Source organism: Maylandia zebra, linkage group LG20, assembly GCF_041146795.1.
Source record: "Maylandia zebra isolate NMK-2024a linkage group LG20, Mzebra_GT3a, whole genome shotgun sequence".
Lineage (NCBI taxonomy): Eukaryota > Metazoa > Chordata > Actinopteri > Cichliformes > Cichlidae > Maylandia > Maylandia zebra.
The window spans coordinates 17,469,865-17,495,218 of record NC_135186.1 but is presented as its reverse complement, the minus strand read 5'-3'; the positions used below and the strand labels follow the sequence as shown (position 1 = coordinate 17,495,218).

At 39.8% G+C, this 25,354-nt stretch overlaps 1 protein-coding gene across 2 annotated transcripts in view; it reads right to left on the bottom strand.

Annotated features, from left to right (window-relative positions):
* Positions 1–3,804: 3,804 nt before the first annotated feature.
* Positions 3,805–25,354, bottom strand: part of tafa5l (TAFA chemokine like family member 5, like) — a 47,764-nt gene continuing 26,214 nt past the window's right edge. For both annotated transcript variants that reach the window (XM_024799484.2, XM_024799485.2), the window contains 2 exons: positions 10,827–10,871; positions 3,805–5,145 (listed from right to left, as the gene is read on the bottom strand). In XM_024799484.2, the coding sequence (XP_024655252.1) occupies positions 10,848–10,871 (24 nt within the window). In that variant the 3' untranslated portion in view covers positions 3,805–5,145; positions 10,827–10,847. The remainder of the gene's footprint in view (positions 5,146–10,826; positions 10,872–25,354) is intronic.

Sequence of the window (25,354 nt, the reverse complement as noted above, 5' to 3'; positions counted from 1 at the left end):
AAATGCTCTCATGCAAGCATAGCATGACGAGTTTCGCCCCTCCACTGATCCCACTCTAGTGTTATTCCATGATGGTCAAACATTTACTGCATGGTTATTCGGCTGTAGCTACAATACATAGCTTCACTTTTTTTATGTGTCAATTACAGGGCAATTCCCAGAGCTGATTGAGAAATGTAATCAGATTTTATGGCGGTAATCTGCGTTGAGAAGTGATCGTCTATGAAGTTCATATCTGCAACTACACATTTTAACAAATGTACAGGGTGGGCCATTTATATGGATACACCGTAATAACATGGCAATGGCTGGTGATATTAAAGTCCTGTTTGTGGCACATTAGTATATGTGAGGGGGCAAACTCCTCAAGATGGGTGGTGACCATGGTGGCCATTTAGAAGTCGGCCATCTTGGATACATCTTTTGTTTTTTCAATAGGAAGAGGGCCATGTGACACATCAAACTTAGTGGTAATGTCACAAGAAAAACAATGGTGTGCTTGGTTTCAGTGTGGCCACCATGAATGGCCACCATGGTCACCACCCAGGATGAGGAGTTTGCCCCCTCACATATACTAATGTGCCACAAACAGGACTTTAATATCACCAACCATTCCCATGTTATTACGGTGTATCCATATAAATGGCCCACCCGTTATAATAAGTGACATCAGATTTTCTTCAAACCTTTATCACACTCAATTTTTCCCTTTAACAAATGCTAGATAATCATAAAGATTATGTAAAAGTCATATTTTTATAACATCAATATATGATAGAATCCACATTACAAAGAGTTTTTATTCTGTCACAGTAGCTTCCTGACAGCTCACTGTCTGGTGTAGTAAAGGTTTTCTGATATCCAGTGAAATACTGTGCTGTAATGTAGATGGAATGGAGGAAAAATACCACATTTGTTGATCCCGACAGAAGCCCACATCCAAAACCCTGAGACAGCAAGACATACAAGGAAAGTGGAAGGAAGCAGCAGGGACAGGCCTTGTTGAAAGGACATCTCTGAGTGGGAGTTGAGTGGGAATACTGGCTCAGCAGCATCCGCAGAAACCACATGCCTCAGTCTTTTTACAGTCAGGTGGAACACCTAATATTCTTGATGGTACTAATGCTACATCATGACCTAGAAATATCACTCGCAGTGAGCCAATAAGAAAAACAGTGCCAATTCATAAATCAATAATAGCAAGGCAAAGCATTTTACGAATACCTTACTTCCCCTTAATTTTACATTTCTTTAAGATTTCCTGGAAAGAACTCGGTCATTTGAGAGAATACAGTAGAGCCAGCTGACTCAGGAGGCAGAGTGGCGGCCTCCGCTGATCAGTCCACTGCTCCACTGGCCCGCATGTCAAACTGTCCATTACTGGTTGAATGAAGAACAAAGTTCTGTGTGTAGGCTGCAGTGTAAAAATTTTTGAGTGGCCAATAAGATTAGAAAAACACTAAATGAATTCCACCGTAGAGCCACAGTTGTATAGAGTTTAATTAGTTTTACAGTAATTAGCAGGAAAGGTGGGTCTTAAGAGAGATTTACAGTAGAAATCCGATGCATTTACACTCTCGTACTTTACTCTAAATATATACAGTACGGTAGGCAAATTATCACCTAACTGGCTTTTGCTGTGACCAGTATATGCAAGGTCATGCTGGCTTAGCAGTTAATTAAAAATACTTACAAGCACTTACATTTAAAACTGCTTTTAGTTTCCCATTAATGAGGACTTTTTATAGACCTGTGAAAGAAAGCAAAAGCCTCATGAAATTTATAAAACTTTTCAACCTTTTATGCACAATGGGTTAAGTGGCTCTGAGCAATTAAGTAACTAAATAGGCATTAACATTTGGTAATTATATATTAAGCAGGGGTATAAGAGAGTATTAGTTCCTAAACAATGCCTTAGGGGTTCGCGTTGATTTCATATAGCCACACAGCTCTGAGTAAACTGTGACATAGAATAAATCAGATTAATATTTACTCTGCCTGTTTTAATTGTGAGAAGTATGGGAACATTTCTGATGCAATTATATGCAATTATAACTTGTAGCATTATATGTCAATATCCACTTGCCATATTGTGGAATAATACTAAAATAATAAAGACATAAGGCAACTTTTGTAAAGCGATATGTTATACAGTGAATAACTCGGTTGTCTGTAATGAAATCTATTCTCTACAGTTACTTCAGGTATAGTATTACACAATGCATTCAATATTTTTTTTCATTATTATCATAATTTATCTCATATACCGTTACTATATCATTTTCAGACTCTGGGTTTTTTTCAGCTATTTTTTTAAAATAAATGCTGTCTGAGAAATACAAATATAATATCTATATACATTACAGCCATGTGTTGCCGGGAAAAAATCTGTCATAAAGATGATATACCGCCATAGAGAACCTTGTTGTTGCTTAGATGCTAGAAAGTGAAAGTAGTGGTCAAAAGGCACAGCTTTTACTTTGAAGGTCCCAAAAAGTTGTATGATAGTGCACTGAAAACCTCCTTGAGAATATTTTGGTTACAGATGTGGCCAACAAGAATTTGTATACAAAACACCAACTTGTCTGCAAACAGTTGCCAACTACTTGCGAAGTGGTAGGGAAATTATAAAAAGGGCACAACCTAGAAATGGACACCACGTGCTGTCAAACTTAGCAAGTTTTCGCATCCATGTCCGGAATCTTCCATGAAAACTATGGGCGACTGTAGCAACGTGCTATTAACCAAAGCAACCACAAGGAGGGTTTAGTGGTAATGCCCTCTGTGAATGATTTCACCAAGTGACAGCCAGCAACCTCTCAACAACAATACACATATTTGCCTAGCAACTGGAGGCTGTCAAGGGGTCGAAAACCAGTCGCTAGCCCTGTGTGACTGGGACCATACCAGACTTACTTTGATGACATGTTCTAGCATAAATACTTGTCAGATTTGGACATTTTTCAGATGCAGAGGCAGAGGAGGTTTATGTATGTCCATCTGTTCTTATCTATCATTGAGTAAAATCCGTCAGTGTTACTGTCCTGCTTAGAGTCACTGCAGCAGCTCCTGCACTGACAGTGAGGCAAAACAAAGGGACAATTTACTTACGGTGAGTGCCAACCATAGAAGTGATAAATAAAGGCAGCATGAAATCAAAGAAATGGGATCAGGTGGAAATTGGTATTTTCTCACAACACAGAAGACTGTGTACTGACCTGGAAAACACACGCACACACACACACACACCAAATGCACAGTCCACAGCTTCTGGGAGCAGATGCTCTCTTTATATCCTCAAATGCATACATTAAGATGGAGATGTACAGGGCTTTGTAGTACAAAGAAATGAAAAAAGGGGAGCAAGGAGCAGGCACATTAACCGGAACACCTGTACATTATAATGCAACCAACTGCAATCACCCCTAGTAAAGTATCACCGTGGCGATTATTATTTTTGCAAATGGCTTGGAGAGATGTTATTCATCTGCAGACCATAGCTCGATGTGTTTGGAATGTGTTTTATTTTTTATTTGTATTCTTTTGGAAAAATATTACTGGCGTTCACGTTATTGTGTCCACTTCTTCTGCTTCTCTCAGACTGATGCCTTTTGTGCTACTGCTCCTCTATAACTCCTTAGAGTAAGACCCATAGAACAAAAAATACATTAGTTGGATATATATATATATATATCAATATGTATGTATGTACATAATTTTAAATATATCAAGCATTTCTTGGCAAATAGCACATCTGGCCAGCCAAAACATTTCATATCAAAATATAGTCGGTTTAGACAAGGATTCGGAAATACATTTAATCACACATAAATCGATTTTAATTACAGAATTTTAACTTATGTGACAATACTGTTTCAATTTCAGTTTCAATTATATTTTATCCCCAATATAAATATTTCTATGTACTAAAGAAAAGACAAGAAGGAAGAAAGGAAAAGGCGAACCCAGGATTAAAATGAGATCCAACATCTGTAAAATCCCAAATGCTTCCTTTTTGCCAGATGGTGAGCTCTGGTCTGGGCGTGTCCCAAAAATATACAAGAGTATGAATAATGCATCGGATATGACTTATTTCACAGTGTATCTCTGGATGTTCCTACCCACTCACGCATACAGAAAAACATACACACACAAGCACACGTGTACTCACATATTCACACACGGACAGATGCAAACATGCACCCACACCCTTGTGCCCACGCACACATACACACACACACAGTATAGATCATTAAAACAAGCCAGGGGTCCACATCTGCTAAATGCTCCCAGTTGTGTGTACAAGATGTTCATTGACAAAAACTACTTTTCTAGTCTATGTTGGCACCACATAAAAAAAACCAAACAACATAAGGTATAAGCTAAGTCATCCAAAATGTCCACATTTCACCATCACGATCTCCATTCAGTGAGCAAAGACAGTCAACTCATCTGTCATCTCTTGTGTGACTTTCATGCTATTTCATAATATCCGTCCCGTTATGTGTATGCAGAGACATTGGCGGCTATGGCCTTGTAAAAATCTCACCCGGCCAAATGAGAGAAAGGTGTTAAAAGCTAGAATCCAACGGACAATATGGCCTGCCTCAACCTCTGTAAAGTCACGACTCAAGCAATGAACTGTCATTAAAGAAACTTGGCTGGAATATAACCTTGGATTGCTTCATGGCGGCGACTGTAAAGAAGATGAAGGGGCTGACTTTTGAAAGGCCTTGTGACAAGTCTAAATCAAGCCACAAAGGTATAAAAAGAATCTTCAAGGAGCTGTCCCCTGCAGATTGGGCAGTGGCAGACAAAAAGACAAAAAAAAAAGGCCTTCAGTGAATTTTCCACTGGTTGTTCTGGGGTTTCTCATAGGGATTTTGTTCCATGATTAGCCCATGAAGTTGGGTGTGATGAACGTTCAATGCTGATGTTGTTACCATGCGGCCCTCGTGGAGTTTTCAGATGTTTCAGGTCTCTCACTGCGGTGACTGGAGATGTTATGGGTTATTTTATCTTTTATTTTTTATTATTGAAGGTCAGAGCCGATGTAAGTTTTGGGAGCCTCATTGGTGAACGGACAAAATATCTTGGGTGTAATGACTGGCCTCGGTTTCTTTAGCAACATAGATGTCAATGAACCTGCAGCAGAAGAAAGAAAGACAAAGACAAACGTGAGACACTAACTGTGAAGTTAGATCGTTTCAGACATGCGCCTTGTTATGCAAATGTGCAGACGATTTTCTGTGTTGTGTAGCCTTTTGAATTTTATGTCAAATTCCAACATTTTCCATGAACCTAATGCTATCGCATTAACAGCAGCAGCACAAAGCAGCCTTTATTGTCACTTTTGCCTGCTTGTGAAAAATTAACTTTTACTTTAGTAATCTAAATTAATTAGCAGATCCCTAGTGTAGTAGTTTACACACTTGCCTAACAAGCAAAAGATCCCCGGTTTAATCCCGGGAGGAGACACAAATCCCTTTGGGGTTGTGTCAGTAAGGGCATCCAGTGTAAAAATCTGCCAAATCAAACATGTGGAGCTACCTGCTGTGGTGACCCCTTGCGAATTAAGGGAGCAAGTCAAAAGCAGCTTTAATTAGATTATGGTTCCTGTGCACAGAGGAAAAGAAATAAACGCAGTCTTGTTTTTAATCATGTAACAACTAAATTAGCGTTTTCACTATGGAACGCCAGGACTGCCATAATGAATTAATTAAATACACCATTAAATAATTAATTAAATGTGGCAATAATTAATTAAAATTGGAATTAATTAATTAAATAAATAGTTATGACACATGTAATTAATTAATTATTGACACATTTAATTAATTATTTATGTATTTCACATTTTAATTAATTATTGACACATTTAATTAATTATTTATGTATTTCACATTTTAATTAATTATTGACACATTTAATTAATTATTGACACATTTAATTAATTATTTAATGATATATTTATTTATTTCATTTTGGCAGTCCTGACGCCTGGCTCTCGTCATGAAATAATTTTATCTGTCAGCCTCACCCATCAAACTCAGGGGGCGGGGTTAACGCTGCCCATGCAGCTTCTCTAACATTTGATTGGTTGCCGTGCAAAGTAAGTCAAAACAGGTCGATCCTAGAAAATCGATTGCTTGTGTAGACTTGGGGCAGCCAGTTATCCCAGAATGCAGATCAAATCACAGGCAGCAATGGTGGTGGTGTAGTTTTAAAATACCCCGTTTTTCTGTCACCAGCTACACTTTTAACAGTGTTTTAGCCGCGAATGTCGCGACGTATGTCTGGTCAGGTTGTCAACATAGAACATGTTTGCAAAATTGCTCAGATGTTTTCAGAGATTTCACTAGCTCTGCTAACAATTAGCATGCAGAGTGCACCGAGGGGGTTACGTTAACCGGTTTGTTTACATATTCCACTCTCCGTGTTCCACATGTTGCATTCGCAGATTCTCATTTTCACCGAACGATCGTCTCTTTCCGCCTGGTCTTGTGTCTCTGTGCTTCTGTAACATAAAGAACGAGCTGACATTTTTCTCACGAAACCAGCGATCAGCTCAACAGACCCTCAGTTTACCTGCATGCATCCTCCTCCTCATCTGTCAGCTGTTTAACACCTGCTGCTAATTCAAGAAACACGCCTAGTTACCTGGTGATAGTCACAGTTTAACTGGGCAGCCGGTGCTCGATATAACGCAATGTCAGCGCATTTTTCTGCACAAGATAAGTAAATATAGTGTTTTCCCCGAGCGCAGAGCTGCTGGAGCTCGTTTCCTTACAGAGCACTTTATAGGCGAACAGCTTTATCAGCGGCTGATGTCCAATCACCGGCACACAGCTTTGAACCTCAGCTGAGTTTTAGCTCTCAGTGGTTAAACGCTGGACTTCATTCACTCAGGTTCTGTCTGTCGGGTCACGTTTACTTCGCTGTTTTATTTACAACTGAGCAAATCGGTTTGGCTGAGGTTAAAGTTACGTTTCATAACTGCATAGTTTCACAGACGTTTAATGGTTCACTGGCACATGTGTTAGACTGAACTATCATCTAAATATCATCTGTTTTTTAATAGTTATTCAACTGTATTCTAAGCACCAGCTGTCTGTTAGAATGTGATTTTTTTCTCTCTCTCTGTTGGCAGAGGTATAAAAATGCGCAGGAAAATCTGACGTGCATGGCGAACTTCACCGACGATATTTAGGGAGGAATAAACACACATCAAACATAAATGAACCATTTGTCTGTCTCCATAATTGAGAGAATTTTCTCTTCTTATGTCAACACACACTCTCTCTCTCTCTCTCTCTCTCTTTTTTTTCTTTTTTTTTGCTTTTTCGGTCATGTTATGTTTACCTGTCAAAGGCTTGTTACAAACTATGAAACACATTGTGCAGACTTCTGGATGTTAGAAGAAAACTAATACTGCTCATGAATGAGACTAAAGGCAGGAAGGTGTCCTTTAAAACTAAACATGTTAATAGGACCTCCCTGTTTATATCATAGTTTATGATATAGCATGTGTATTTCAGTAATAGCCTGCTGAGGCCACTATACGTGCTGGCCTCATATCAAATGTGAAGGCAGACTGAGTCTATGTTTGACGTTTTTTATATCTAATCTTCCTTTTCAAACATTTAAACAGCAGCGAGTCTGCAGCTGAGGGAATACAAATTCAAATTGTCGGAACAGGTTTGCTCGTTTCTTGGATTCATTTGGTGATTTATTAAATGTATAACTGTTATTCTAATCTGCTGCTGAGTCTCTTACACTTTTCTTTATGCTGTATATTTTCACGTCTCTGGAATAGTTGGCAGTTAGATAGTCAGCTGGGAAACTTTGTGTTAACTCATGGAGCTGAGGATATCGTGGATATGCTGACCTCGCTGCGTGGTGTACAGAGCGAGGTCAGCATGATTAATATTCACAATAAAAATATTAGCCGAACATCATGAAGTCTGTATGTGTTTCATAGTGTCGAACAACCTTTGTACAGTTAAAGCCAGCAGTTACTACATGACGGAAACACCAACGTTATCTCTTTTATGTGTTTATACACAGGTCACGCTGATTACTGAACAAAAACCCAAAGATCAGATGTTAAACAGATTTATTTGCTCTCTCTCCTCCTTAAACATGTTTTTAATGTTAGTTATAATTCAGAATTGGCGACTGAAACACGTAGGACACATAAGAACATCAGGAAATAAAACATCGATAAATATAACCTCAGTAAAAGAAGTCAGCGGGGGTTACTACAGCTGTGTACCGGGGCCTGCGCTTTGTCGGTGGGATTGCTTGCGAGGCGAGCGGGTCTATCCCACGCTTTGCCGTGAGACTGGGACGACATCTCCGAAATCATCAAAACACTTTTGCAAAGAGGCTGTATCTTGACAAACCGACCAGACACATGAAGATTAAACCACTACATTCTCGGCTAAAAAAATATTAAAACGGTATTTGGTAACACACAAACAGGGTTTTTCAAAGCTCAGTTCTGTTAGCTTCCACATGCCGGTTGTTGTGTGCTAGAAACAATGGCCACCAGGCCAAAGCAATGGTTTTGACTCGATCAGCGTTAACCCCGCCCCCTGAGTTTGATGGGTGAGGCTGACAGATAAAATTATTTCATGATGAGAGCCAGGCGTCAGGACTGCCAAAATGAAATAAATAAATATATCATTAAATAATTAATTAAATGTGTCAATAATTAATTAAATGTGTCAATAATTAATTAAAATGTGAAATACATAAATAATTAATTAAATGTGTCAATAATTAATTAAAATGTGAAATACATAAATAATTAATTAAATGTGTCAGTAATTAATTAATTACATGTGTCATAACTATTTATTTAATTAATTAATTCCAATTTTAATTAATTATTGCCACATTTAATTAATTATTTAATGGTGTATTTAATTAATTCATTATGGCAGTCCTGGCGTTCCAAATTTCACTTCAGTAAAAAAAGAAAAAGAAAATGTGCCCTGATTTTTTTTTAGGGCATTCACTGCCTAACTGTGAGTATCAGAAACGCCTTTTCTTGGTGTCACATTTTTGTCAGGGCCAAACTGCAGTCCTCATTATTTTTTTAATCAAAAACAAAACCAGTTTAGTTAACAACAAAAACAGCCAATATACAGATTCAAAGGTGTTAAAGGAAAAAAAACTGCAAGACCAGCACCACCACCCACCCACCGACTTCCCTCCTTCCACTTTAATTTTCATATCCATGTCAGCTCCAGAAAAACACTTTACATACAGAATATGAGCCAATTATGAATTTAACGAGAGACTCAAATTAAGGTCTTGTCATTCTTTGCCTGTGCATTGTCTGACATTATGAAAACAGGCATCAGGACTCTGCGTTAGGCACACTTCAACATTTGTTTTGTTAATTCCATCAAATAAATGACAAATTTAATGAGGAATGTATTAATAGAACGTCCCTCACACTCAACGGTAACTGATTTATGCTTTGACATCCATCACCATTGAAGCCTGTGAGGGAACAGGAAACACCTTTTTTCCTGAATATAGTTACCTCTTTTCTTTTCTTTTGAAATCACTATTGCTTCCAGTGAATAAACACAGCACTGGTGTGACTCCACAGTTAATTATGCCACGTCTAAAAGGTAAAAAAAAATCTAATTATATGAGTTATGTGAAGAAATGGGTTCATATGTCATATATTCTTTTCTAGGTGGAATACGTTTCACCTGCGGTGAAATTCTGCAGTTAATGGCTTAATTTAGCCAATCATTTGATCAAAAAAACCATTTGAATGATAATAGAATTCTGCCATGAATATGTTATATGGATGAATCCATAAATGTTAATACATAAATGATTCAGGGTGACAGTGGACAAATGTGACACCCCAGGACTGACCACATAAATCATTCAGACACTTAAATATGAGTTGGCAAATCCACACAGAATTGCACAAATTCCCAGGGCTGGCAGATAAATATTTATGACGCCCCCAATTCCCCCCTTTCTCCCCGTCTTTGGTAATTGTGCGTGATTCATTTTGTTTTCTCAGTGGAAGAAGGAAAATCAATCTTAGAATATTGGCTATGAGACACACGGCACGCAGATTCCAAATGCCTGTTTTGTTTTGGGGGGTTTTTCTGTAGAATATAAAAGGTTCAGATATATTCAGTCAAGTTCTCCGATGAAGATTTCAGTTTAGTCGTTACTTCATTTCCGGAGGGAAGTTTCTGGATGTGAAGTAAACCTGAGTCAGGCTAACTTGCTACCCACTCCAGTTTACTTGCTGACTTTAAAACAAGTGGTACTGATTTAGAGGGATTTAAAGTATAATTCTTTTCTTTCTGTTTTTTGAATCTATTGTGAAATCTTTTGTAGCTTTCCTCTTGGTTACTAAAAACATTCTTCCATGTAGACATGCTTTCGACATATGTCCTGAGAGAAAACTGAACTTGAACTTGAACCTTGAAGTAGCCGCTCCCTTTGATGTAGCCACAGAGGGGCTCTTTACTTTCAGTTCTTATGCATTTCAAAAAACTGCCAATAACTCATTGCATTGTTACATCAAAGTGACTCGGAAATTGTCCCAGACCTGGACCTTTATTCAAGCTCGCCATTGAACACATACCTGGAAAATACACTATGAAATGCATTCGAGGCAGGGCCTCTCTTATTTGCTGCTTCTTTTCAAAGTTAGTATTTGTGCTTTCTACAAGTTCCAACAATCAAAATATCCTTGGTTTCTTCAAATGAACTGGAAACAGGGTTATGCACTCAGCATGCAAATTATGCAAAATAGCAGATAATCACAAAACTCATACTTGCTGTTTTTCCTCTGCATCCTACGACGGCTCCTTGGGCAAAGGCTGGAAAAGAAGAAGCAGAAGGTCACTAAGGAAGAGAGGGCCGGCCTTCATTTTATTCAGTTTTCCCTCAGCTTACTGGCCTTAGACGCAGAGCAGCATATGTCCATTTAAAAGCACAGATGGCACATCTTCCAATTATATCTAAGGCGAGACGAAGGAAGCTGAAGGTTATTTTGTTCTCTACCAGATTTTATGACCTCCGAGGACACTGCTTCTCCCCTCAACCAGAAAATACGATCAAGTAATGGCCAACGCATCATCTGCATTAAAGAGCAGAGGACCTCTCTTTTCTTCCATCAGTGGCGTCACACTTTTTTTTTCATCACATTAGCTGTGAGGCAGGGTGATAAACAGTGTTCCACTTTATTTCTTTGTGAACGGAACTTCTTGCCGCCCACATTCATCTCAAGGAGGACACGACAACATGCTGTTTTCCCCTCGACCATAGGAGAGATACAGCTTCCTCGCTTTCTTAATATTGGTGAATGAGCCACTTTTGTGCAGATAATGACTCGGCTAATCATAATCAGAAAGCTAATGGTCTGTTTAGCCAATCAGAGGAGCTAAGGCGAGACGGCTGTCTGGGCTGTGCATTGGCATTCCCAGCAGCCGCTGCTTTCCCTTCGGCTGTGCCAGGCTCGCAGCACTAAGGCAGACTTGGTATTCCGCTGCCTGCTCGGCCGGTCCTTCTGTGATCTGTCTCTCTGTCTGTCTGACCAGCCGACTGGCCCCCGCGCTGTCGAAGAAATTCAGTCCTCTGAAGAGGCGCTGATCCATCACACCTCTCCAGCAGCATGTCATCTAAATGCTAAGTACTTCCACTGCATCTTTAAATCAAAACAAGAAAAGAAATGAGCACGGGAGGTGAGCGCTTGGAGGGGATAAAAGCTTATAAGGGCACAATAGAATCTACCAAGCAAACCCTTAGCTTTTTGATTACATTCATTTTCAAAGGAGAGGAAATGTGGGAGGGGAGAAACTGAGTGAATAAGCATGAGAGACCCTGTTATACTTTTAAATGTTCAAGGAATACAGAGAAGGCATGGTTTTTGCCCCTAAACAGTCCCTCAAAGAATATAATTTTGTTGTTTTAGTCCACTTCAAACATCATCATATATGTGCCCGAGCCACTCCCGCAATAAGGACTCCCTCCCGCTCCCCCATCTCCCCGTCTGAGCCCAAGTCTTTGCTATCGATTGGAGCGATTCCTGAAGTCAGGGCAAGTGCTGAGGCGGCAGGAGCGGCCGACACTATTAACTGCTCCTACTAATTAAAAGGGTAACAAGGTGAGTTTGGCCCCGCGGGACAACTGTGCAAGAGACGGGGCTGTTGGCCCGCCATGCACACCGGTAAACAGTGCTTAGCACCTATGGTGTTTACAAGACAGAAATCCAAGGACATCGAAGACATATTCATCTCCCGCCGGCACAAGGGATGGGGGGAGATTTACAGATAAAGAGTGAGAGAGAGAGAGTATGCGCACTAACAAGCGCTTTGCTAATTGCTTATATTGCGGTGAAATTGAAACATTTGGACCTCGTCTCTGAGCTCGGGGTGCCCTCGTTTCATCATCACTTGTAAACACTGAGCACTGTGCATAAATGATAAAGTTTCCCAGTTCAAATGAGGTGTGCAGCACGGATCTTTGAGAGGGTGCCAGTGGAGACTGGCAACAAAAAAATAATAATATTAAGGGATTCAATTAACGTCGTTCCTTATCATCAACACAACATATTTTAGGATCAAAGTATTTTTGAGATACAGTATGCCTCGCATTACCCAAAATAAAATCATCAGCCAAGGTAGTATTGCAACTCACAGAAACCTCTGTAGCTGAGACGAAAAGCCACTGCAGGCACAGCAGACGGCTTGTTTGCTCAGTGCTCAAGGGGAAACAATGCAGAGGCTGCATATTTGGTGGCACTTCGAGCTGCAAAATTGTCACCAACAGCACAGCGTGTCATTGTAGAGAGAGGTGCTATGCTGCGCCATCACTGCAGTAAGTAAGAATCTTTCCCTAGGGGTCTCTCCTAACAAGTGGACTCCTGCACAGGACTTAGCTGGGTTCATCAACCGGAGCCTCAGAAAGGTCCCAGTCATAACAATTCACTGGAGCTTCTGCTGTTATTAGCCATAGCCAGAGCTTACTGAAGAACCTGGGTGGATGGTTCACACTCACCGTGTGAGCCTGATGTACTGAAGCATCAGAGCATCACACCCAGAGCTGCCTCAGAGGAAAAAACCTGATTAGTTTCCAAGCAGCATGTTCTGTTTGTTGCTTTATTTCTGATGTGCCATCTGCAGAAAAAAACTCCTCTATTTTTCAAATCTTCTAATTAAGTTTTGCTCTTTAAAGCAGGATTTAATGAATTCATACAAAGCAAGCTATAGCCACAAAATTGGCATGATCCGGAAGACTTGAACCATGTGGCATACACAAACACTACAGAGAACACAGATTCATGTATTCACTTATGAAAATGTTAAATAAATGAAAACAAATTCAGAATTCATGTTCAGTGCAAAGTAGAACACAAATCAAGCGTATTTTAACAGCCTGTGTATTGATTTTGATGCTGTAAAGAAATTCATGAGGCCCCCAGAGAAAGATGATAAGACACATTTAAAGTTTCAAATGCTTTGCAAAGAGGCCAGCTGGAATACAAAGTCTTTACCATCAGCTAAAACTTCACTAAGCCATTATATTGTGCTTTATATTAAAGTATTAAATGCAAGACTGAGTACATATACTGGTGAAAAAGTGTCAAAAATAAAAACTATATATTATATAGGTAGATGGTGCTGCATGCATTAATTACAATTAAAAACATATTAACAAATGTACTTGAAAAACAATGTTCTGGGCTACTAAATCAGCATTTGAGTAATTGTATTTGCTTTCTACCACTGGAAACAGGCCTGGGGTTTGTTTTGAGGATGACTACAGCATTTTAAATTAGATAGAAATGTTAGCTTGTAGCCGGGTGCATCATGGGGCTGCAGCACTGAACAATTTATTAAAAATACATACACTAAAGATCCAAAGGGCTCAAAAACATCCTAGCTTTGAAACGGGATGCTGCTGAGCCTGCATGTCCGGTCTACGCGAGAGCTTTTCTGCATCACTGTTACAAAAAAAACCCGTGTTGGTGCCCTTTGGCTTTGACAAATTTACACCAGACAAAACTCTGGAGGCAGGCAGAGTGCAGGCTAAAACACAAATGGCAGTTCAAAGCTTGCCAATGACAGAACTTCAAATAGGGGAGCCGGGTACAGTGTGCTGAAAGTGACAGCAGAAGGGACCGCATTCACTCTGGACTGGAAAGAGAAGGGGGCAACATGCGCCTGGCAAAGTCAAACTGACAAAAGAACTCTTTAATAGATAATGGCAGTACCAGAGGAGGCAAAAACAAAAACACAATGTGTTACTTTATTATAGCATGTAAATGAATACCACAGGAAACACTATAAACTGAGAATGTGATCATGAAGCGTCCTGCAGAATTCCTGCACAATAACACAACACCTATGATAACACAAATGGAAAAGGAAATGGAATGGTGGGAATATATTAGCTGTTTCTCTGTTTTCTGAACATCTCTATCAATCTAGCCTATTTCAATACATTTTCGGCATCTCTCCCCATGCTATCTGCTCAAGACTGATGATCGTGCCACAGCGTGTGACAAACAGATGAGGAGAAACCAAAGAAGCACATTTTTCTTTTCCGCTTGATAAATAGAAGATCTGCAAATGAAACTGAAATAAATAGTATATTTGCTTATCAAGTGTAACCTCTGTGTACTATGCATTTGCTCGGCAGGGGCACCCGAGCGTTCGAACATCAGTCATTTTATAAATGTACATCCAAAGGCAAAGCAGCCCAGCTACAGTGTGTTATCCCCGATGATCCAGAGAGGGCCTGTCAGATACAATATGACAGGAGTACCGTCAATTCACAAGCAGAAATGGGTACGAAAGCCTGGAGGTGGGCCAGTAAAACATAAAAGCTAGACCCCATGCTCTTTTGTCTGATGTATGTATCAAAGAAACAACGGCGGCATGTTCCTGTCATTCGATTATGAGTGAATTAAAAAGAACAGTTTTAGTAAATTACAGATTTCTTGTGGCAGACAGCAGTACTACTACAAAAGCAGTGAAAGTTAAACCCTGTTTCATTCAAGCGAGCACACTAGAATTTATTTCAACAGTTTGTTTTTGCATTATTGTTGGAATTTTACTTGCTGCTGCACAGAAATTAAATAATTTCGGCACTGAATGAGACTGAAAGCCAGCAGAGCAATGAAGGACATGGTGCACAGCATGCATATCTAATATCTGCAAATGTTCCAGGCCTGGTTTTTCAGTGCAGTTTGAAAATGCAAACATTTTTCTAATGACAACCAGTTTTGATTTTCTGAATCATTATTTTCTTTCTGTAATAGACCCGAGACCATTTCCTCTTATTGGAAGAACATTTTACTGTATGTTTCCTTCTGAGCCTTTGGCGCAAGCAGTTGCTATTACAAAAATAACCTACTTTACTTCTCTTATTATGCATTTTATTTGGGCTAAACTAATGCTGCTGGTCACAGTGCTACAGCACCTAATCAAAGAGATTCCATCATCACAACCACCTTTATCTAAAGATGGTGCCCCACTGAGAGTGAGTCGGTTTGAACAGATTCCAGAGGCGACAAAGAAGAAAACAAAAAAGAAATAATTTACATATCCTAAAAAAATACAGTGAAATCATATAAAATACAAGTGCAAAGTTATATGCTAATGAAACTGCAAGTAAAACTAAACCAACACTGAAGGACCTCTTGAAATAGAGCTTTTATTCTCAGTAGGGCTAGTTGTTTTGATAAAGATTTTATAGCAACTAAAGCGATTATAAAGAGTTCTTATAAAAATGTAATTACATGTACAGATGAAAGACAGGCGGCTAATTTGAGCCTTCAGCACAGCAGCCAGCTCTGCAGCATTTACTTTACTTTTGAAAACGACTTTACCGAGTATTATGGCGTAATGCAGCTTGTGTGTTTGACACATATATACTCCTTTTTTTCTACAGAGACAGCACTTCACTATAATATATCAAAACAGCCACTGTTTTTGTTCTTGTTCTTGTTCTTATTCTTTGTGTTATTATTGCTTCAGAGACAGCTATGACATTTTTAAAGAAGGCTACACTTAAATGACTGTGAAAACGTCTTGTATCTATCTTGGTTTATTAATTATTTTAAAAAAGAAAAAATGCTTCTATGTTCTTCTTACTGTGAATCCTATCAAGACCAAGAGACATCAAGGTATTGGGACATCTCTCAGTACTTCCTGACCTTCACACTTTGTCTGTAACACCTAGTCGTTGCCTCCAACTGAAGACAGAAATCTCAGCTCAGCTCATAACTGCGCAGCCACATTGAATATCACTGTAATTTTAGAAACCTCATACCCTAAAACAGGATAGTGTGACAGTGTATGATCAAGTGAATAAGTAATCACTCAGCCGTAGAGACCATATGACAACCATCAGTTGAGAGGGAAAAAATGAGTAATCCTCAACTAGAAAATCTCGAAATGTTCAAATGCGTGGCTTGCTAGCAGATAGCAGTTTGCACGGAACATGCCACCTTGTCTGCAAATAGTAAACAGCTGCTCTCTGAGCATTAGTAAAATTGTGAAAAACAAGATGCAAAGCAGAAATAGACTGCAAAGCAGCTTTGAGGCACAGCTTTTACTGTGAAGGAGAAATGTTCTCTGTTATCATATGAGTTGGTGTCTATCATGCAAACTACAAGCAACCGCTCTAATCTCCAAGCAAGCAAATCAATGATAAGGAGATTCTTGCTATAGCATGAACAGGTCGAAAATCGGTCAGACATTTTTCCCTCATGTCCAGTATGGTAGTCAAAGGAGTCCAATATGGTAGGCTAATTAGCTAACTGAAACTAGTTAGCTAAATATGCTGGAAGCATGCTCACCAAACTTTCAACTGCTCAGCAAGTCATGTTAGCCCGTATGCTAGAAAATACATTCAGTCCAGTGGTTTAGACTAGTTGAGCGGAAAGCTTGAAGCTAGCTACATGTAGCAGCTTACTTGTAACCTACCTGCTAATTGCATAACTTGGATACTACTCTCAGTTTTGGTGATCTATGAGCATTTCTGGCTGTGGTGTATGACAAGCTGACTTAAAATAAAACACACTCTCTCTCACACAGTGCCCATAGAAAAAGTGTGTTATAACTGTATCATAATAATTCTGGGACAAGAATGAGGGTCTGTGGCACAGGAGAATGATATTTATCTGACTTTAGCTCCACCTGTTATTAGGATAATTCATTTTTGGTGGTTATCGTGAGATTTATCATGTATATCATGTTCTACCTGTAGGGTTGAGATAATACCACCTGCTTCTCATGTTATTTGAATAATTAAGTGTTATAAATGAAATCAAACACACTCGGTAGAATTATATTCACTGGAAAGGTGAAACAATGACTGCAGTGTTAGTTTTCACCAGCTGTTTGGAAAAATAGAACACCATTTGAGATAGATGACATGCTTTGACATTTTTTGGCAGTGCACCTGAGGCTCAGTTGTACTGTTTTTTTGTTGTTCCTATTTGGACACAACATCCTTTTCTAGCCTCTTACACTAATGATTCCAAGCCATACAGAGAACTGTCATCTCTACCGCAGGTCTCCAACCTCACCAACTAATCAACAATTTATTTCAAGAAGCTGCAGAGAAATAGTTGTGTCCCTGACAGAGCCTGGGAGTGTGTTGGGCTGCCTTTGAGAAGCAAACTCATTAGAAGTCTGTCTCTGGTCAGATGGGCTGCCAGCACAGCAGTGACCATGGCGACACGTGACTTGGCTGCCTGGTCCTTTGTCGTAGACACTGAAGCCTTTATAACTGAGGTGCTAGCAAGTGTTACATAACGACACTGTGGAACTACATCATCTGTCCATGTAATTTTCTCACTTCTTATGAAAGAAGTGAGAATTTCATAACTCCTTCATAACTGGACGGGAACATTTGAACTGACACAGTGCCAAAAATCTAGTTTTATCTGTTTGTTTTGCCCTTTGGTGTCATATTTGGAATGTTTTCTAGCCAAACACCTGTTTTTCTTTGCTCTATTTCTCATAAAGGCACACCTTTTACTTATTCCTTCCTGTACAAATCAAGATTTTTGTGTCATGGCATCCTTTCAAAAAGCCGGCAATGATAACTGGCTATGATGTCTTTATGTTTACAGCAACACTGGCAGGACTACACAGACTGCGCTGGCTTTTTTTTTTTTTTACCATGGCTGATGCTGGAACAAAGAGCACATAGCTGGAGGAGGGCCACCAGAGCAGAAAAAAAGAGAAAATGCTAAAAAAAAAAACATGCAAGCTTCTCTGACCTACTGGGTCACTCAGTGTGTGTACGTCTGTGCGTATCCTGTTCATTTTGTAACCCTCCTCATTTTGCCAAAAAATGCCCAACTACGACTGGTCGAATCCCCTCCAGGCCACACACTAGCCCAGCAATGGCATTTGTTGTGTGGGTGTATGAAGATTTTTGGGGTATTTTTTCCCCACCAACCATCGAGTTATTGTCTGTGGGTCGAAATGCGCACGAGTCTGCAGTCTGACTATGATCAAATCAGGATTTCAAGTACTTACATTTCATACTTTAAGCTCCCGCTAGCCTGTGAAGTAACAATATTCAGGAAAATAGTCCTATCTTTTTTTTTCCGCACTGAAGAAGCATTTCTGATATGCAGAATTTCAATTTGAGCCCATCACTTTGCAAACGCAAAGCATTAGCAAAGGCTGATATTAGAGCTCAGTAGTGCTCTCAACAGAGCTCTCGCCAAGCAGAGAGCAAGTGATGCAATCTCACAAGCCTCTCACTTGCCTAAAAGGAGTAAAACTAATTTCACTGTCCTAAATTCTCCCTGGCTGTCTTGTCAATTTTCCACCTTATGAACATTTCCAGCTTCCGTTCAATAGCACAGACCCCGGCATGCAACTGTGCTCTTGTGTAACCCCGCAATTTAAATCCACCCCCCACCCCCCCGTGTCCCCGTCAAGTGTATGAAACCAACCTCATAACACCCCACCCCAGCCCTCCTGAATTGCGCTTTCCACCTTGGAGAATATCATATGTAGACCTTTCAGCAGCTCACTAGTGAAGACAAATTGCAAGCTTGTTTGGAGGGGCCTCTAGAGAGTGATTCATATTAATGGCTAGCTGGCAGTGGAGAGCGGGCTGCATATGCAAACTCCATTAGCAGGTTAGGCTGGAGTGTGTGACCTGGCAGTGCCACCATGAGCTGCACTCACAAGAGGGCGGGCGGTAAGGAGGAGGCTGAGGTGATGGGAGGTGGTTGTGTTTATAAAGAGCTGCAGGTGCAGTGACATGTGTCTAATATGGGAGTGTCTATATATTGCAGTAAAACTGACAAATCACTTAATTAATGTGTGTTACAATAGTTAGACTTTTTTTAAAGGTTTTATTATACCTGTGACGCTGACACTGCAACTCCAAAAAATGCATCACGTACAGTCAGCATATAAAAGTGCAATAATTTTTTAATTAAAGTCGACAGTCTACACTGCTGAAGCAAACAAAGAGTTTCTCAAGGCAAAGAAATTTTCCATGACAGCATCAGCCACCTGATCTCAACCCAACGGAGCACGTTTTTCAGTTACTGAAGGTAAAAAGACGCACAATCAAGCAGCAACAGCAGCTACATAAAGACCTGGCAGGTTATCACAAGGGAGGAAACACTCCATGGGCTTTAGACATCAGTCAGTCATTGCCTGCAAACAATCTTTATATTTTTTTTGTTTGTCCAGTTTCTTTTGAGACTTTGAAAATGGCTAGGTGGCTGGCAGGGTGTATTTAAAATGGCTGTTAATGGTTCTTAACGGTTAATGTAATACTTTTGTTAAACCCCTTGAATTAAAGCTTTTAAGCTGAAAGCCACTGTGTGTGTACAGCCGCAAAATTCCTGTCATCCAGGCACTGTATATGGAGCATTAGTGCACAGATTTGTGCATTTTCTTTTATATCACAAGGTTCTTTCAACATTATCATTATTATTAATAATAAATAATTATATAATGCATGAGGATATACACATATATATATTCTCTTTAGATACTGTATTTGAGGTAAAGAACAAAGACCTCAACAACTAATGAAACATACTAACATTTTTAACATCTAGTTGCCCCAAAAATGTCAAGTATTGAAAGTAGGGAAGGCCATGGGGTTGTTAAAATAAAAAGAGTTTATCCCCATGGGAGCACTAGTGTGCAGCATCAAATTAATGGCAATTTGCCTGTTTGATTAGATTTCTGGTATGCAGAGTTTGTATTTTGGCCTGAGGGTGGCTCATGTCCAGAATAGATTATAAATTTTATTATCTACATTCAGGCCTGATATTTGAACTAGAGGAAAGGTCACAGCGTACACATACACGCACACACACAAAAGTCCTATTCTTTTTGAGGACTGTGTAGATTCATATAAAAAAAAGAGTTTCCAGTGTTGACCTGCACAGTTCATTATTTGACATCAGTCAAATAGTTGTTGAGATGTCTCTGTCTGGGCGAAAGTGATAGGCTGACAGGTTGACGTCTCTTCCTTTCATTAATGAAAGCAGCACTCCATAGAAACTAGCTTGAGCTGGTTGTAGGGCTGCCACAAACAATTACTTTGATAGTCGACTAGTCACCGATTATTATTGCGATTAGTCGACTAATCAGATCATGCATCCATTGGATGTACAGCTACAGCTTATTGCACCAGCAGCATCTGCTCTTATATAACTATCATTAGCTTACAGCTTTAAGTGTTTAAGGTATGTGCTAACTAAAACTAAAGACGATGAAAGATGCTGCTGCACAGAAATTAAAAGATGATAGTTTATTAAATTTCAATGAAATTTGCAGATTGTTTCTGTGAAGTTTAATAAACTCCTTGCTATATTCTCCAGCATCTCACACTTCTGATAATCAGTTTATTCAGCTGTGTAAAAACTATAACTTTAATCTCAGCCAAACCGATTTACTCAGGAACAAATAAAATACTAAAAAAAAGCCAAACAATAACATTTTTAAGTTACCTAAGTGACTTATATATGTTTAACCTGAGTAGCGAAAGACAGCGGCAAAACGATTTGCCGGGAGTCCGGTGTTCTCACGGGCTCTAGTGAGCCTTGCCCCCGGGCTAGCTATCGAGCTGGTGGGTAACAGATGTCTCCGAAAACGTCGGAGCGCTTTTGAAAATATGTGGTGTCTTGATAAACTGAGCAGATATTTGAGGTTTACACAGCTACATTCGCACCTAAAAATATTTTAAACGTTTATTTTGTGACCCAGAAAGAATAATAAGAGTAATAGAATAATATTAAAACTAACTAGCTGCCGCCATTGTTGGAAACTGAGCTGGGCTGCGCTATGAATTCTGGGACAAAGCTTCTTCTTCTTCAGGGTTTAACGGCAGCTGGCATCCTTGTACATGCAGTGCTGCCATCTTCTGTTTCAGTCCGTTATTACACTCTTAAATCCTGCTACTTATTCCTGCTTCTTTTGTGATCTTACAAAGCTTCAAACGACGCGTCGACTATTAAATCAGTCGTCGACGATTTTGATAGTCGACGTAATCGTGACTAGTTGACTAATCGTGGCAGCCCTAGCTGGCTGACTGAATTCATATAGATTTGATAAGTTATTAGAAAGAGATTTCATACTGGACTTAGATATGAAAAAGAAAAAATGTCGGCTTCAATGTATAATTATTCTAACCACATTGTCTTTTATTGGATGCATGGCTTTCTGCATGATTTGCCACCATCAGGTAGATTTGTCACTTTGTTGTATCTGCTAGCTCCACCTACATCAAACCTGTGCACCTCAGCATGAATAAAGAGCCATTATCAGCTTTCAGAAAAACACACTCCCCGAATGCCAGTGTGTAATATGATTATTAACCACGTGAAGACAGATTGTCTCGCAATTAAAACCTCCTCTCTGCACTCTCCTTCTCCCAGATACTTGCAGATGTGGACAGACAGAGCTTGGCCACAGGCCGAGAAGCAGCCAAGTCCTCCATCCTGTTCTCTCTCTTCATCCTTCTATCCCCCCTCCAGCCTGATCAATCCTCTTTATAGATTTCTCATTTTCATTTATCTTCCAGAATGTGCTTTCCTCCCATTTTAGGTCTTACAACAAATACCTCTTGATACCTCCTCTTTTCTACTGCCAAATCCTTCCTATCCCTGCCCCCTCAAAAATACATAACAGAAAAAACAAACAAGCAACCCCCCCCCCCCCCCAAAAAAAAGAAACCCACTGACATCACTTCAGATTAACTTCTTCAACAAAAATCTGCTCAGCAACAGCTAATTAAGAATGTGCAGAGGAACACATCATTTGCATTTTTTGTTTATGTATGTACAAAAAGCAAAACACTAACCTAAGTGTGCTGTCAGGATACATTACAGCACGGCGGGAATGCATGCGTGAAATCTGTCACAGCTGCCCAGGGCTGCTGGACGGAGGAGGCAGAGGAGCGAACAAGATGAAGAGACATCAAATGAGAGAGATAAGAGAGAGTGAAAATCAACAGAGCCGGTCAGAGGCTGACCTTTGGCCTTGTACCTGACGGGAAGGACAGCGGTCTCTCCTGCTCTGTCCATCTTGTCATCTCTTGCTGACAACACCAAGCTGTTTCACTTGCACTGCCTCTGTAAGTTATACCCCTCTGTTTCTTTCTGTTGACATAATCTTACCTGAGGCAGATATCAGGCAGGTAAAAAAATGTATTCACTCTACTGGCATGAAGGTACAATCAAAATAGTGTTTGTCCATAAATATGAGCCTACTTCTTTGTATTGAGCCACTTACAGTTATTTAAATGATCCAATGAACTCATGTATGTTCTGTTGAAAGGAGATAGCTTAAAGGACATGGTATTCCACAGATACATACAAACTGGTACTTTGGCATTGGCGCTGTGACACAATGGGTTTATGCCAACATTGAGATTGGTCTCAGTTCCAATTTGTTGCGCATGGATGCTTGCACAGGACCTCTCGGTCTCATATTTGATTGTACTTTCACTGTAAATCCTTTTCCTACATGCAGAACTGAAGTCCTGAGTCCAAAGCAAGGTTTTTTAGATTGATACTCACTGACAGAAATTACGTTTTTATTCATTAAAAAAAGACTATTTTTCAGTGATTGTGTGTATTCAGTTTGTCAGACGAAGCAACTGTTATAAAGTTTAAGATCTGGAGTTAAAAACAAAAAATCCTGTTTTCATCCGAAGCATTGTCAAGAGATGCTAAGCATTTCTAGATATCTCATGCTACATTAGGCAACAACACTAGCTGGAGACTGCTGCAGCCAGAATTCTGCCAATCATGTGCAAAGAGCTTGATGATCTTGTCGCCTTTGAAAAAAGGGAATAGGTCTGCAACCATTTCCAGTCTGTTGCTGTCTAAAAGGGTTGCACTTGACTAACTCAGATGGATAGCAATATGTTGGGAATCCGTCTGCATTTTTAAATTTAATGGCAATTATTTGCACATCTTCACTCTGAGAATGATTGAGAGTCCGAGGGAATGAGACAGGCAGCGGTTGTTTGGAGACAGGTTGTCTCTCCCCAGGCAACCTGCGCAATCCCCTTGTGATCATAAGTGATCGCCCAGAGGTTGAGAGGGTTGCACGTTCAACCTTTGGGTCACTGCAATTTTTTTTTTAATTGACAACAACCACCAGTTTTTCCTACTGGCAAGAAGGTTGCTGTCCTATTTTTCCTCTAGTATGACTGAGCCATTAATATGCCCAAAATATGTGACAAAAGCTCCAGTCTCTTGGCTAACAAATAAACTTTTTTCTCTCCACCGCCGTAGATTTTATCATGCATTGGCAGATTGTTAGGCCTCGGTGTCTGATACTGCTGCAGCTGATGCCAGAAGACAACTTGTGCAGATTTCTGTGACAGATCTGCACAATCTGTATTTGACACCCTGGGAATGACAGCGAAAAGCCGAGCAAGCAAGGTAACACTGGTAAATGCAAAAAGGTGGTGCAGAAATAAAATTTGAAGAGTTATAAAGTCAGCCAGTTGGCTCAGAGATTTAATGACCACAGTTTGGCTCTTTGCTGTTCAAGGAGCAGATGACTAAAAAGAAACTTGTCCAGCCGAGCTTGTCACCAACAGTCGTTAGGCCCTCTTCAAAATTTTCATGAACGTGGGAAGCGCAAACCATTCTAAACAAAAGTATAGAGGACATGCCAGCAGTATAACTGGGATCGGCTGACGTTTTTTGGAGGAAGTGTATTTGTTAGGTTTTGTATTGTTGATTGTCATTTATGCTTAGAAATATTTAACCATATATGCTTAGAGGTGTATAATCATTTGTAGATTGAAAGAATGTCTCATCCTAGGAGGTCTGTAACAACTCTGTGTAGCATAAGATCACACACCTCCTAGGAGAGGTCGTATCTTCTCTTGCTGATATATGGTTTAGCAAACACACGTATATCTCTTTAAGTATAAGAGCCTTTTGTTTAGATAGATCTGCTAGACGCCTGGCACCAGCTTTGGGGAGTCTTCACAGGGTCACATCTTGACCTCACACAAATCACAACACACACACACACAGGCAAGGTACTCTTTGTGTGTATGTAGACGTCATATGTTAATGAACCTATGCATATTCATGTAGCCTCAATAAAAGAACAGTGTTACGGGAGAACGAACGAGAGCAACTGGGGTCAAGCGAAGGAACGGCGTTTGTCCGGTTCTCTCCCGTGCACGAGAAACATGAAGAACTTTGCCTACTCGTGTCTTGCTTTGCTGTGTAATTATATTGTCTTCAACGTTCCAGCGAATAGGTTCAAGCTACAAACCTATCAGTATTTGTTTCCATGACTTGTCAAAGAAAGGTTATCAACACCATATCTCCACAAGTCATAGCAGGAAGGTGGCCACCTGCTAAGAGAAATGCATTACATTGAATTGTACAGAAAGAATACAAAATTGCTCCATTTTCATGGAGCATAGAGCTGCATAGTGTGAAATTGCCTAGAGATATAGTGTGAAGCACACAGTGACAGAGAGACCTGTATCCATGGTGACTCTAATGTTCACTAAACAAGCAGTAATGTCTGGAGGGTAGATATTTTTCTTTATTCTTTGCTTTCAAACGCATTCATAATGATTATTCTTTTGCATTGATACAAAAAATATATGAAGTTAACCCTCGTGGAGACTAGCAATGCTCCTTGTGCATTGTTTCGCTGCTTAATCAAATGAGAATTAATCAGTGCTCAGTAAGCGATGCAGCACTGGCAGCTCTGAGGCATTGGATGCACTGTGAGAGGAGCCTACAGAGGACCAGATGACACCATATTGAGGGTTTTAAAAATTCAACATGTTTTGCATTCGTTTAAATCTCTAACAA